The 12,669-nt window shown below is 56.9% G+C and overlaps 1 protein-coding gene across 3 annotated transcripts in view; it reads right to left on the minus strand.

Annotated features, from left to right (window-relative positions):
• TWF2 (twinfilin actin binding protein 2) overlaps positions 1–12,669 on the minus strand; it is a 35,070-nt gene that overhangs the window by 8,388 nt on the left and 14,013 nt on the right. For all 3 annotated transcript variants that reach the window (XM_067003437.1, XM_067003439.1, XM_067003438.1), the window contains 7 exons: positions 10,373–10,551; positions 8,312–8,407; positions 7,281–7,385; positions 5,906–5,920; positions 1,147–1,272; positions 912–1,062; positions 374–495 (listed from right to left, as the gene is read on the minus strand). In XM_067003437.1, coding sequence (XP_066859538.1) covers positions 374–495; positions 912–1,062; positions 1,147–1,272; positions 5,906–5,920; positions 7,281–7,385; positions 8,312–8,407; positions 10,373–10,551 — 794 coding nt within the window. The remainder of the gene's footprint in view (positions 1–373; positions 496–911; positions 1,063–1,146; positions 1,273–5,905; positions 5,921–7,280; positions 7,386–8,311; positions 8,408–10,372; positions 10,552–12,669) is intronic.

Genomic DNA, 12,669 nt, shown 5'->3' on the forward strand with positions numbered 1-12,669 from the left:
CCATCTGCACTGAGAAGCGCCGCGGCCCTGCGAGAGAAACTGTTTGGGTCATCTCACTCTCCCAAACCTCTTGGGCCAGGGAAATCCATCCTCTCCCACTGGGTAAGGGCCTCAGACCACAGATACTGGGACTCCTCTTGGGGCTGGGTTGCACAGGTCAGCGCAGGACTGTTCCCCTTTTTCTCCAGCCCTTTGTCCAGGCCACTTTGAAACAACTCTAGCGACACTCGAGGCTTCCCAGACTTGAAAGAGGCCCCAGTCAAAGCCACGGGTAATGCTGCCACCTGGACATGCCTGTGATTTGGCCGCAGCATGTTTCCCTGCACATGCCCTGCACAGGTTCCGCAGTCACCTCCGGGTGGCTCGGACTTACCTTCTTTGCTATCTCCAGACAAAACTCTTGCTCCACAGTGTCAAGCAACCGGCTCTTGCAGCTGGAGTAGAGCATGCGTTCCTTGATGCTGCACTTGTACCCAGGCATGGAGTAGATAAACACTGCAAGAGAGAGGAGGGGGGGCTCACAGCGCTGCCCAGGCTCACAGCCAAGGAGCAGCCAGATCTTCCAGCCCACGGAGTCCCAGACCACTCAGGTAAAGAAGCCAAGCCCTCCCACTGACCAGAGGCCCTGCCCAGTCAGCCCTCCCCAAACCTTTCCTGGCTTACTGTGCAACACAACAGGCACCACGCCACCTGCAGAAACCCTCTCCAGCATCTCCCTGATGCATTGTGCTCAGACTCCTGCACCATGAGCTCACCACGTTGTCCAGGCCCCAAAAGGCTTGCTAACACCCATCATGGGGGGACAGCAAGTGGGAACCCACTCAAGATCCCCCCGTACCACCCACGTCAGAGACGCGGGCAGGGCAGGGACCAGTGCAGCCTGAAGGAGGAGCAGGGGAGCCGTGACTCACCGACAGACTCCAGGTAGTCTCCCTCATGTGAGTGCTTGTACAGGAAGAAATGGTAGCGAGCTGAGTCCTGGGGGATCCGCTTGGGCAGGTCAGCTATCTCTGTGGGGCTTGTGTGCACCAGGTCAATGGTCTCCCGCTCCAGATCCAGCTTCTGGTTGATAAAAGGGGATGGGGAGCAAGACGCTGCGGCAAGGAGTGCTCAGAGTGGGTAGGAGGAGATGCAGCAGGGACTTACCAGCTGGATGTAGTTGATTTTCTTCTGCTTTAGTGCCTGGATAGCCTGCTGCGCGTCCAGCTGCAGGGGGAAGGCCAGGCCCTGCAGGGTCTGGTGCTTGCTCTCCACGCTGATCTCTGTCTTCACCTGGGGACAGAAACAACCCTGCGTGTCAGGGCAGAGATGGGCTGGGTGGCACAGGCCACTGGTGCGTGCCAGGTGAGCCCAGACATCTGCGTCTGCCCCACGGTGTAGCAGCGGCCCTGTGCTTGCCTCTGCTGGGGCCATGGAGGTGCAGGCACAGAGTACAACAAAAACCTGCCCGCGCTGGGGCTGGGAGCATCCCTACCCTCCCACAGAAGGGATCCTGGGGGCAGGACTGCCCTGCCAACCTGTGGTGCCTGCCCCAGAGCTGCCTGAAAATACACCGGCTTGACTGGGAGCAGACGAGCCCACGCAAAGCTCCCAGGCAGAGGTGACACTTGGGACCCAGCACACCGCGAATGCAGCACCACGATTTAGGTGGTTAGCCAGCCTCAGGGCTGCGGTGCTTCTCAGAGCGTGGAAATCACCTGGAGCCTGCCCCACGCACTCCGGAGACCCCCAGCTCTGCCCTCTCCCCCTGCCCCATTACTCCTAGCAAAGAGCACCTCGACCAGCCCCCAGCACCACCGGGGGCTCCCAGCACGAGGCTGTGTGCAGCGAATTCCCAGCAGGGGACGGGGAGGGGTGCCGTAACCAACCCCACGGCACGTTCACCTTATCCTTTCCAGCTGCAACGTGCGCATGAGAAGGGCAGGGAGCCCTGAAATCACAGCGTTCGGCTTTGTGCGTCCTGAGCTACCCGTGCTGGGATTAATGGTTGCAGGCGGGTGCCCCCTGCTCCCACCAGAGCGGGGATTTAGAAAGGTCCCGGTTTCACACCAAACCCTGACGAGCAGAGGCTGCAGCCCTGCTTTGCGAACCCCCTTTCCAGAAGGCCAAACCCTCCGCAGAGAGGAAGAGACGCGGAGCGGTTGCATCACCCCAGGCACCTCCACCCTGAACAGAGCTGCCACGGCTGGGCGATGCGGTCCCGCGGGAGGGAGCGGGGAGCAAGACAGGCGGCAGGCACGGCGTACCTCCTCGGGGCCGGGGTACTCTACCAGCGATGGGCAGCAGCAACAGCCCCCTACCATCTGCCACAGAATACAGGGAGACGGAGTCACACCGACGGCAGAGGAGCTCTTCCCGCCCAGCCCGCACAGATCCAGGCGGGCAACTTGCCCCACGGGCGAGTGGCCCGGCAAGCGCTGACCCGGACACTCGGCAGTGGGTGGGGGTTGGTTTCATTTGGGAGCAGGTCAGGGGATTTTGTGCAAAGATGGAAAAAGGCTTTTTTTTTTTTTTGATGGAGATAAGGAAGAAAAAAATATCAAAACATGCCAAGACAAATTCAGAAGACAGCAAGAGTCTCAAATACAGCTCGGAGACAGCCAGGGAAGTTTGGCACGTGAGCAGCTCGTGCCTGAGGTCTGGCTTGTACCAGACAGTGCTCGGGGCACGTGCAAGAGCTGCACTTGTCGGTGCAGGGCTCCCCACGCTGGCTCCTTCCCCCAGCGTTGCAGGGTTGCTGCTCACCAAGCTGTCTCAGCAGCCCCAGCAGGACCAGAGCTCTGGGAAGGTGGTGCCAGGCGCTTGGGTGCATGCTGAGCCCACCAGACCCAGGTGGGCACCCATCACCGTCTTGAAGTGTCAGAAAAAAAAAACCAAGAGTGATACGATCCCCGCTTCTAGCCCGGTTCAACACAGACCTTTGTCACCAGGTCCCTTGGGGATGGTTTTGGGAGCCTGGCGGCAATCCCGTGGGAGCAAGCGAGGGGCTCGGCTCACCGGGACGGAGGGAGGAGAGGGTAGAGGGAGCGGGGCATGCAGGAGAACAGCGCGGGCGTGGGGCAGCGAGCGAGCAGGCAGAGCAGCCTACCACCTCCGTGCTCGAGTCCTGGGAGCAGGAGCCCTGCGAGCGTGGGGAGAGGAGACACCGTCAACAGCACCCCACGCGGGGACAGGCCAGGGGTCTCGTTCGAAACGAGAAGGGGGAAAGGAACATGCTGGGAGGGTGGAGGCCTACCATGTCTCTGCTGGCAGCCAGGGAAGGCAGGTCCTGGGTGCGGGCATGGAGAGCGACAAAAACGACACAGCAGACATCAGCACCGGGGAGGGATGGAAGGGAGAATCCCCTAGCACGGCGTCCCCAGCCCTCGCTGCTAGGCCCACTCGCACCCAGCATCCGCAGGGACATCTCCACCCCTGCCCTACCTCCTGCCCAGCCCGGGCGGCCCCAGGTGGTCCCAGCTCAGGACGTGGAGACGAAGGAGTTACAGGAGCAGATCTGGGGCTGTCGCCCCCCACGCAGCGTGCTGAGTAAGAGTCCAGTGAATAGGAGCACACCAAAGGTCTGGGAGAAAAATTGCCCAAGCTCCTTTCCAAGCTAAGCGCCTCGGAGGATAAGCAGGGAGGTACCTGGGTGTAAGCACACAGCTCTTGGGGTATAATTACTCAAGGGTTGACCGGTGAGGGCAAGCAGGAGGTCTGGTTGGCCCCCGAGCTCTGCTTTCTCCAGCCCTGAGGACGCCACGGGCATCAGCAAGGGACCAAAGGCAGGGCAAGCACACAGGCTCACCCTGTCCTACCCTGCAGAGATGCGTGGCATGTGGGATTTACCACTGCCAACACCTCCAGACCTTCATGTTTCTCCCTGATAAATGCCTTGGAAATTAAACGAGGCTGGGAGGACGAGCAGGACTGAAGAGTGAACGCTTCAACACTAAGCATGCTCAAGTCAGAAAACCCCAAGGGAGTGAGGGTTGTCCCAGAAACGTTAACTCTGCCACGTGTCCCGTAGTATTCTCTGCTCCTGCCCTTTTTAAAACCACAAAGGCTCACGTTATGGCCGAGGGCGCGCTCTGCATCAGTGGCTCCCTCAGGCTGTGGGGTTGGCTGCTCCTTTTCGTTTTTTCTCCTCCCACCCCCTTTTTTTCTTTCTTTCTTTCTTTCTTTCTCCTTCCAACAAGGGCTGCTGTCTGCGTGCTCATCAGCACTCGATAAACCTGGCTCCTGGAAGCCTCTGCATGCCTCTAGAAAGACTTCCACGTGTGGGTATTAAAATACCTCAATCTCAATTCAAAAGCCACAGGCTGCTGACAGCTTCCCGCTCAGGAAGGATGCATTTTGTGACTGTTTAAAAATAAACAAACCCAAAGCAAACGGCACACTTCTGAGACCTCCCGCCATACTTCACCCAGCGACCGAGAAGGAGGATAGCTTCACAACAGCACCGCTTTCTGTGCAGTTTTCAAACCACAGGAGCAGCCCGCATCGCAGGTGAAAGCTCACAGGGCGTCTTGCTTTACAGAAGGCTGTGCAGCTTCCTGCGAGGGACAAACCCTACTTGCAGAGGTGCATTCCGGTTCGATTCCTTCCTCTCCTGGCGTACCAGGCTGCTGAGCTGGCACTGAAGCCGCTGTCATGCAGCCGCCACCTCCACCCTCCTGCTTTGCTGCTGCCTTTTGCCTCCCACTGCCGTTTGCGGGATCCCAGAGAGCTGCAGGGAGCCCAGAAACACGGGCACCTTTGGGGTGAAAACTGCAAAAGTGGCCGGCACCTCGGGCAGGCGCGCGTCAGGAGGATTAGAGACCAGTGATGAAAGATGCACCAACAGCGGCAACTCCAGGCAAGGGGGAATGACATGCACAGCAATGCACTTGCAAGCAGGCGGCTTTTAAAGAAACAGTGTCCCTTGTGTCACTTCCAAAACCCTGATCGATTTGTCAAACTCAGGGGTACGTGCAGGGTTCTGAACCGCTAGCAGTGAGACAGCCAGAAACACAGAACTGCTGAGGCTAGAGAGCTTGCTGCCTTCCAGATCACTGCCAGTCTGGGCTGTTCGCTCACAGGCATAGTTTTCTCCTCCCAAATGAGGGAGCTGCCCGTGTTTCAGCTGCAGAGGGCACAGAGCTCTCTGTCCCCCCGCCACGGTACGTTTGGGTGGGTGGGGAGACAGCAAGGGAAGGGAGGAAAGCAGGCTCTGGAGCGCCGCCGTGCTGCAGAGTAAATGCAAGCCAGCAGCACGGCGCTCGCACTGCACACGTGGTCGCCGCAGCCCCCCATCCAGGGGCCCTCGTGCAGCAGCAGGATTGGGGTTCTGCACAGATCGCCTGCCCAGGGGCCCTCGTGCAGCAGCACGATTGGGGTTTTGCACAGAGACAGCCTGCTGTCACCCTGCTTCGGGAGCACCGCACGTGCCCATGCAGGGCACCACGGAACGGGACGCCGCAGGCTGAAAGCTGCTCGCAGAGCCCCTCCTCTGCATCGCCCTGCTCCAGGAACTGGCTGTAAATTGAAATTATTGCAGAGTTGTGAGTTCTCTGCCACCCTGGGGAAGTGAGCGTGGCACTGGGCCACGGAGCAGTAGCTCCCAGGAACTCCTGCTTGGGGCAAGGGGACAAGCAGGGGCAGCACCAACACACAGACTCTTCAGCAACCTGAGCATCCAGGTGCTTCGCACCCTTAAATTCACGGGCAAAATATTGATTTTCCCTCTCTTTCTAGACGCAGATGCCCACTCCCTGCGGTACAGGCTTACACAGGGGACAGCGTACCTTTAAAATGAAACCCAACCAAGCAAAACTTCAGCAGCTCATTCACTCAGGAGCCACTTCTTGCAATCATGAGGGTGGGAAGCAGAGCAAAGCAGATCAATCACAAAAAAAAAAAAAAAGGCACCGTGAGCAACACTTACCTGGGCCACTTTACCCTGCAAGACACAGCCAAGAAAAAGCACTTAATCCTACAATACCGGCAAGCTGGGAAGCTGGCACAAGTGTGACTGCAGAAGCCCAAAGGAGACACGAAACAAACGGCAGAGTCCAGAGCCGCTATCTCAAGGCACCAGCACCTCTCTCTTCTTCAAACATGGGAAGCACCTTGGATCCTCCGGCGCAAATCCTGCCCATCCCCTCCAGGATGGGAGCTGGGACAACTCCACCGAGCCCCATGTGGTGGGGTCTCCCAAAAGCCGCTCATCTCGTCTGCCACAGCACCACACCAGCAGCTGTGGCTGTCACGCCACAGGACAACGAACCCCACTGTTCTCCAGGCTTACAGGGAAAGGAGGTTTTAGACATCACCCAAGAAAGAAGGATGCGGTTCTTGCCCTTCGGTGCTAAAAGAGGGCCAGAACCTGGTTAGGCCCTTCCCAGTTTGTAAGGGAAAGCATGAGTGGGGAGGGGAGGACCGGCAACAGCACTGCACTGGGGGAGGCACTGGCCACAGATCTGCTCGGGCAGGTGGGAACCTCCCACCTGGTCCTTGCCACTCCCAACCAGACTGCTGGGCTCCGCGTCTCCCAGGCCTGTCCCGATCCACCTGCAAGCTCCAAAAGACCCAGCACAGGAGGAAGAGAGGCATGCTCTTTCCACGACATCCAAATGAAATTCTGCTCCCCCAAAACACAGCTTCCATGTGGCCTTCCCACCCCACGAACGGTCTCAGCGCTCCCACAGCACCACGAAGAGGTTGGCACGGGTGCCCCACAGCGCTGGCTGGGAGACCAACGCGGTGTTACAGATGTGCCTGGCCCCCACCCTGCCCTGTGCCGCTTCCACACCTCCTTCCAGCACAAAAAAAAACACACAAATATGTAGGTTAAGACCTCTGCCCTTTGGGCAGCGTCCCTCGTACTTACAGCCCCAGAGGAAGAATATGGGCAGGTACACCTCTGCAGCCAAAAGATGAGCCAGAATTCTTCCTGATTTCCCCCCAAATTCACATTCAACTCCGGGTTTTGCCCCAATACCTGAAGACTACATAACACTGCCTGCTTTCAGCCTCAAACTGTCTTCTAATTGCCAATTACAGCAAGCAAAGCAGATATCTGAGCTTGTGTCCTAGTGAGGAAAAAGTCTGTAAATTCCTCTTTACACCATCAAATTGAGCACGAGACCACACAGACACTTGGTCCACCTCGGCAAGTTCAGGCACGGGCTAAAGAGCATAGGTGTGAGAAAGCTTTGTAAGAACGAGCCACCTTTGTAGCCCCAAGCTCAGCCCAGACACGCTCACCCCTGGGCCCCCAGGAAGCCCACGCCGCGGAGCGGGGCCGGGAGGACACGCACCTCGTTGATGCGGATCTGCTGGAGCTCCTGTTCGGCTGCAGTCAGCGGGGCGGGCGCGGAGCAGGAGGAGACGTGCTTCTGGTAGCCGCTCAGGGACACGTCCTCCTGCAGGCAGACAGACGGGAGGGAAAGCGTCAGGGGTGGTCACTGCCATGCAGCGGGCAGGGCAGGGCTGGACGCGACCCCAGCCCCGATGGCGTGTCAGAGCTCCCGAGCTGGTCTCTGGCATTCTCCTTGGTGAGGTGTAAGGTCAGTCTGAGTTACGCTCTCAGACACCTCCCTGCAAATCCCACCTTTGATTTAAGCTCTGCCTGTTCGGGCCACCCCACCCCGCTCTGGATGCCTGCAGCACACCTGCGACCTTCGCTGCAGCAGCGTGGCCTCTCTGGGCGACGAGCGAAGCTTATGAGCACAAAAGCAAGAAGGAAAGAGGGAGATCGCAGCCTGAGCGCAGCAGAGAGGGGATGTGAAGCAGGGTGGCAGCAGCTGGAGATGCTCAATGGTTCCCATCAGTACCAGTGCAGGTACCCTAAGACCTAGAAAAGGTCTGATGCCTCAGAGGCCCTTAAAATGTAGTTCCCTTTGCACAAAGCCTATGAAAATAGGAGGAGAACCTCCCACCAACTGCTGCCAGACAGAGAAGTGCAGTCACATTGCTGCAACTGCTCTGGCTCCACAACAGCCTTCTGCTGGAGTGACGCTGCTGCTGCGTGCCACTTCTTTTCTCTTTAAACATAAACGTCTGGACCTCTCTAGAGCCTTCCTCCCACCTCTTTCACAATCACAGCCAACCCCGCCACCTCTGCAGCCTCTCCATGCCTGAACAGCCAACCCCTTGTCACACAAAGTGGCAGCAAACTACCAGGAGACCAAAGCAGCAGGGGCAAAACCTCAGTGCTGCCCTCCCCAAATGCCAGCACCCCACGTCCCACCTGACTTCAGCACTGAGTTTTGGGCAGGCTCCTGAAGCTCAGTTTTTAACCCAACAGGCTTGAGGGGGGAGTGTGACTTTGCAGGAACCACGTCTGTACCTTTACTGTTCCAAACATCTCGTCCTTTATGTGCCCCCCTCCAAACTCCTTCTTCACCGTTGCTCTGGTTGCGGCATACAGCATCTTCAGCCTGACCTGCGCAAGGAGGGAGACAGCAAACACGGTCAGAGGGAGGTGGTGGGACTGGAGAGCACCACCTTCACCCAAGAGGCACCCGATGTTCTCCGCCTCCCCCCTGCCCATCGATGGCAGCAGCACTGCCTTCCCAAGGTTTAGCCTGCCTGGTTACAATCTCAGCCCGCCACTGCTTCCGTTTGCAACTAAAACCGTATCTGACATCGTCGCTTGCTACTCGACCCATCCCCGGGAGCTGGCTTGCTCCAGGAACTCTGTGGCACGACAAGGAACAACGTCACCTCCGTGCTTGTTGTTTCACGTTCGTTAACCATGGGCTGTTCTGGTTACCCACACACACACACAAAACCAGAACTGATGCAGAGAACCCAGGTTCTCCCTTGGAGCAGAAACCCCTCAGTAGCTACTTGCACCACAGAAAACTGTACTACAAACCACCTGGAAACAACCGCCTGGTTTCTACCTAAGCCTCATTTCTAACTGCAGCATCTCCAGCTCCAGGGGATTGCTCCAAGCACAGAGTGGGCACAGGGCCACCAGGAAAACATATCAGCAATATTTCTGTGACTGCGCACGTATGCACACACATGCCGCAGCCCTGATAAGCTCTGGCCGCAATCCACAGCCCGCTGGTTTGTTCTGAACTTTGCTGTCTTATCACAGAGCTCTGGAACATCCGTCACAACGTTCTTCGTGGCACCTGAGTGAGTGAAGGTGCAAATACTGCTGGAGTCCCTTAAAAGCAGACAGACACCCTGTCGAAGGGTGTTGTGTGGTTCAGCCAGCGCTTCTACGAGGAACAAAGCTCCTGACGACATACGGGACACATTGCCCTGGAACACAGCTGGAAAATCCCACCCGTGAACCAACAACCAGTGATGAACTGAGACAACGGTACTGAGGGGTTTGGTTTTGTTGTTGCTGGGCTGACATAAGGGAACACACATTTCGAATGAAAACTTCCTGCTGACAAAGAAAAACGCTGACTCCATCCACCAGCACTTCTCCTGCAAAACCCTGCTCAGGGGAGAACATTTGCAAGCGCTCCCCAGTTCCTCTGCAACGAGCCCCTCCACGTTTTGTCGAATACCCACCCGATGACAGTGGCTGTCAACGCAGCAGGACAATTTTGTGCTTGCTGGAAGCCCATTAGGGAGATGTGCTCAGCAAAACAGCGTTTTCCAAATGATAAACCATACTTCTGAAATACCCTACATTAGCATCAAATGCAACTTGGTCCTTTTTGCACCGTCTCTCCGATGCTGCCTTAAGGTGTCACCTTCCTGACAAGGGTAAAACAAGCAAACTCTCTCTCATGGTAGCTTCCAGACCGTGAGATGCCCTAGGGACACCGCCGCACGCTGCAAAAACACCAACAACAGCCCAAGAGCCAGCAGGTGTCGTTGCTGCCCTACAGTTCTGCACCTCGGAGGGAAGCGGCCATCCACGGCCCATTTAAGGGTGGTTTTTGGGACAGCCCAGTTCCAAGGCACAGCCAAGAGCTTGGGCTGGGGAGGCGAGGGCCCGGAGGTGGGCCATGAGCTCCGGCACATCAGGTCTCGTGTCGAGGACTTGGTGCCAGGGCCTGCCCCACGAGCCAGCCCTTCCTAGTGGTGCTTTTGGCCAGGGCAGAGGCGTCCCCTTCCCGGCAGGGCGCCTACAGCTCCCCGGGCCCAGCTGCATCGTCACACAGCGCCGCAAGGACAAGGAGGCGATCTTGCACACACTGCTGTCTTAAGAAATACTCCCGTCCCCAAAAGCAATCTGCGTGGTCTCTACTTCTCTTCAGCTGAGGCGCAGCGATGGAGGGCGCGAATGTTCCTCCTCAGGCTCAGCGCAAAGTCAGCTGCCTTGGCTCACGCCTCCTTCACTCCTCACCCCCAGCCGTGCCTTCGCTGCCCTCTGCTCCCAGACAAGTCAGTGCCACAAATCCTCGCGCACAGGTGACCAGAGAGCGAAGCTTACCGGGGAGTTGTCAGGGGACCAGGAGATGAAGAGCCACTCGTAGCCCTGGGCATTCTGGCTGTCCAGGCGATATAGCACATAGCACGGCTGCTGCTCATCCAACAAGGGCAGCACGAAGGCATCGTAGTCCATGTCCCAGCGCCGGGACAGCTCTTTGTGCGCTCCCAGAACGAGCTGCTCTGGAAGGAGAAGGAAGAAAAGACAGCGTTATGCAAAGGCCAGGCTTAGCTCACCTCCAGGGCTGCAGAACAGCTCGGCCAGGGCTCGCCGCAACTCCAGCGCTGAGAACGACCCCGTTCTGCGGAGAACCAGATCAAGGTGTTGGAGCATGCACACGTGTACATTCCTCCTCTGTCTTCAGCTGGGCTTGGTGAGGACCTCACAAGGAACCACGTCAGGGCAGATTTTGAGTGCTGAGAAAAATAAAAATGCCCATAGCAAAAGCCAAGCAAGCCGGGAAGATGAGCCAAAGCTGAGCCAAAGTTGCTCTTACCAGAGGCCCTGTAACCTAAGATGTGTCAAAACCCCTGCTCTGGGGGAAAAGGAGCTTGGGGTCCCCACTGTGCCCCCCTGCAGCAGGCTGTGCTGCCAGGACAGCCCAAGTCTCTGGAAGTGACCTACATATTTCACGCACATGGTAGCATCTCAAGTGTCCGGAGAGTATTTTTTCCCTGCTACGCAAGCATCGATGGGGCTGGAAGCAGCAAACGAGAGGACAGCAAGCTGGACAGTGCGGTGCTGGGACTTAAACGTCAGCACAGGCATCATAAAACAAACACACAAAGAAACATCTGAGAGAATCAAAGCAGAGAATAAAGGCTTTGCCACTCCAGGCCTGGGGTAACTTACTCCCACCCTGCAGTACCGTCAGCCAGGGGTGCTTCCCTCCAGGCAGCAGTTTCCCCCCCCTCCCTCCAAAACACCGCCCTGTACAGCTGTGATGATTTGAGGGCCAGGTGCTACTGGCAAGGGCCTTCATGGGTGTAATGACAAGAACAAACACTAGTGCAACTCAAAACACTCGCAGCAGATGTGGTCCCACCACCTCGGAGCCAACTCCTCCACCAAGACAGCTTTCCCAGGAGGGAGCCAGCTTCTGTCTGCTCTCTCCAAAGCCTACTCACAAGAGCTCTGATAAGGCAGGAACAGCACGTTTCTGCGTGCCTGAAGCGCAGCAGTGAGGTTTCGCACTCATCGTGGGTCTGCTCCTGGGTTGCAGGGCACCCTAAACCCGAGAGCTGTTTTTAGCAAATGTTCCCCCATCCAATTTGCAGGAAAGAAAAGGGGCCTCGAGCTGCAGGACAGTTAGCAGCTTGCCTAGAGCTGCTCTGCCAGCGCTGCTCCACAGAGTTGCCATCCCCAGCCTGCACTTTTCAGCACAGAAAAGGGTACTGAAAATACTTTATCTTCAACAAAACCACCTGTTTGGAGAAAGCAAGGACAAAAAAGCATAAAAACCTCAATGTACCCTTAAAAACCACAAAGCAGACATGCAAAAGGACATGGCTTTTTGCAAAGCCCCAAGACCTAGGCTCCCAGAGACCACAATAAATTTCACCTGGCCAAACCTACTGGCAGCTCCTAACTACTCCCATCTGCTAGGTGTCCCAGCATCTTATGCACGAGGCAGTCAGGCCCAATAAATTCACTGCAGGTGAATTGGGCTGCGTTTGAGCCAGACCCAGCAGGGTCCTCAAGAGCCAGCAGCATCCAGGTGTTCCTTAGGCAGAAAATGCCCAAAATGCCATACCAGTGCCAGCATCGGCACCCACCTCCAGCCCTGCAAAGTGGAGCTGAATAGCTGCAAGGATTGTCTTAGTCGGCAGATTCTGGGAAACACGGAACTTATTTAGAAATTAAAAAAAAAAAAAAAGAACAGAAGTGTGTTTGCACTTGTGACTTCTCTCTGCAGAGCCAGCAGGACTTCCTGAATTGTATCACCTCTCCTCAAAGCCGGCGTGGGCAGGAGCTCTGAGCAGCCACGAGCAGCGAGTGATGGAGAGCTGCGAGCGCCTCTGTTACTGCTGAAGAAGGGGAGAGTTGTGGATCAAATCCCAAGTGCCCACCATCCCCAGAGAGCACCCTCCACAGGACCATCTGCAGCATCGCCCTTTTCAGCCTCCCTCGTTTGCTCTGCGACTTATTCTGCTTCCTCCCACTGACTCTCTGCAGCTCAGCTTGATCCCTTCAGGGCAAATTTTCCTCCCTAGCCCCTGCAGCAAAGGCAAACGCTGCAGCAGCCTCCCACGGCTGGCGTTCCCATTAGCTTGGAAAGCGTCAGAAAAGGGAAACTAAAA

This window comes from Anser cygnoides, chromosome 10 (assembly GCF_040182565.1).
Source record: "Anser cygnoides isolate HZ-2024a breed goose chromosome 10, Taihu_goose_T2T_genome, whole genome shotgun sequence".
NCBI classification, from domain to species: Eukaryota; Metazoa; Chordata; class Aves; order Anseriformes; family Anatidae; genus Anser; species Anser cygnoides.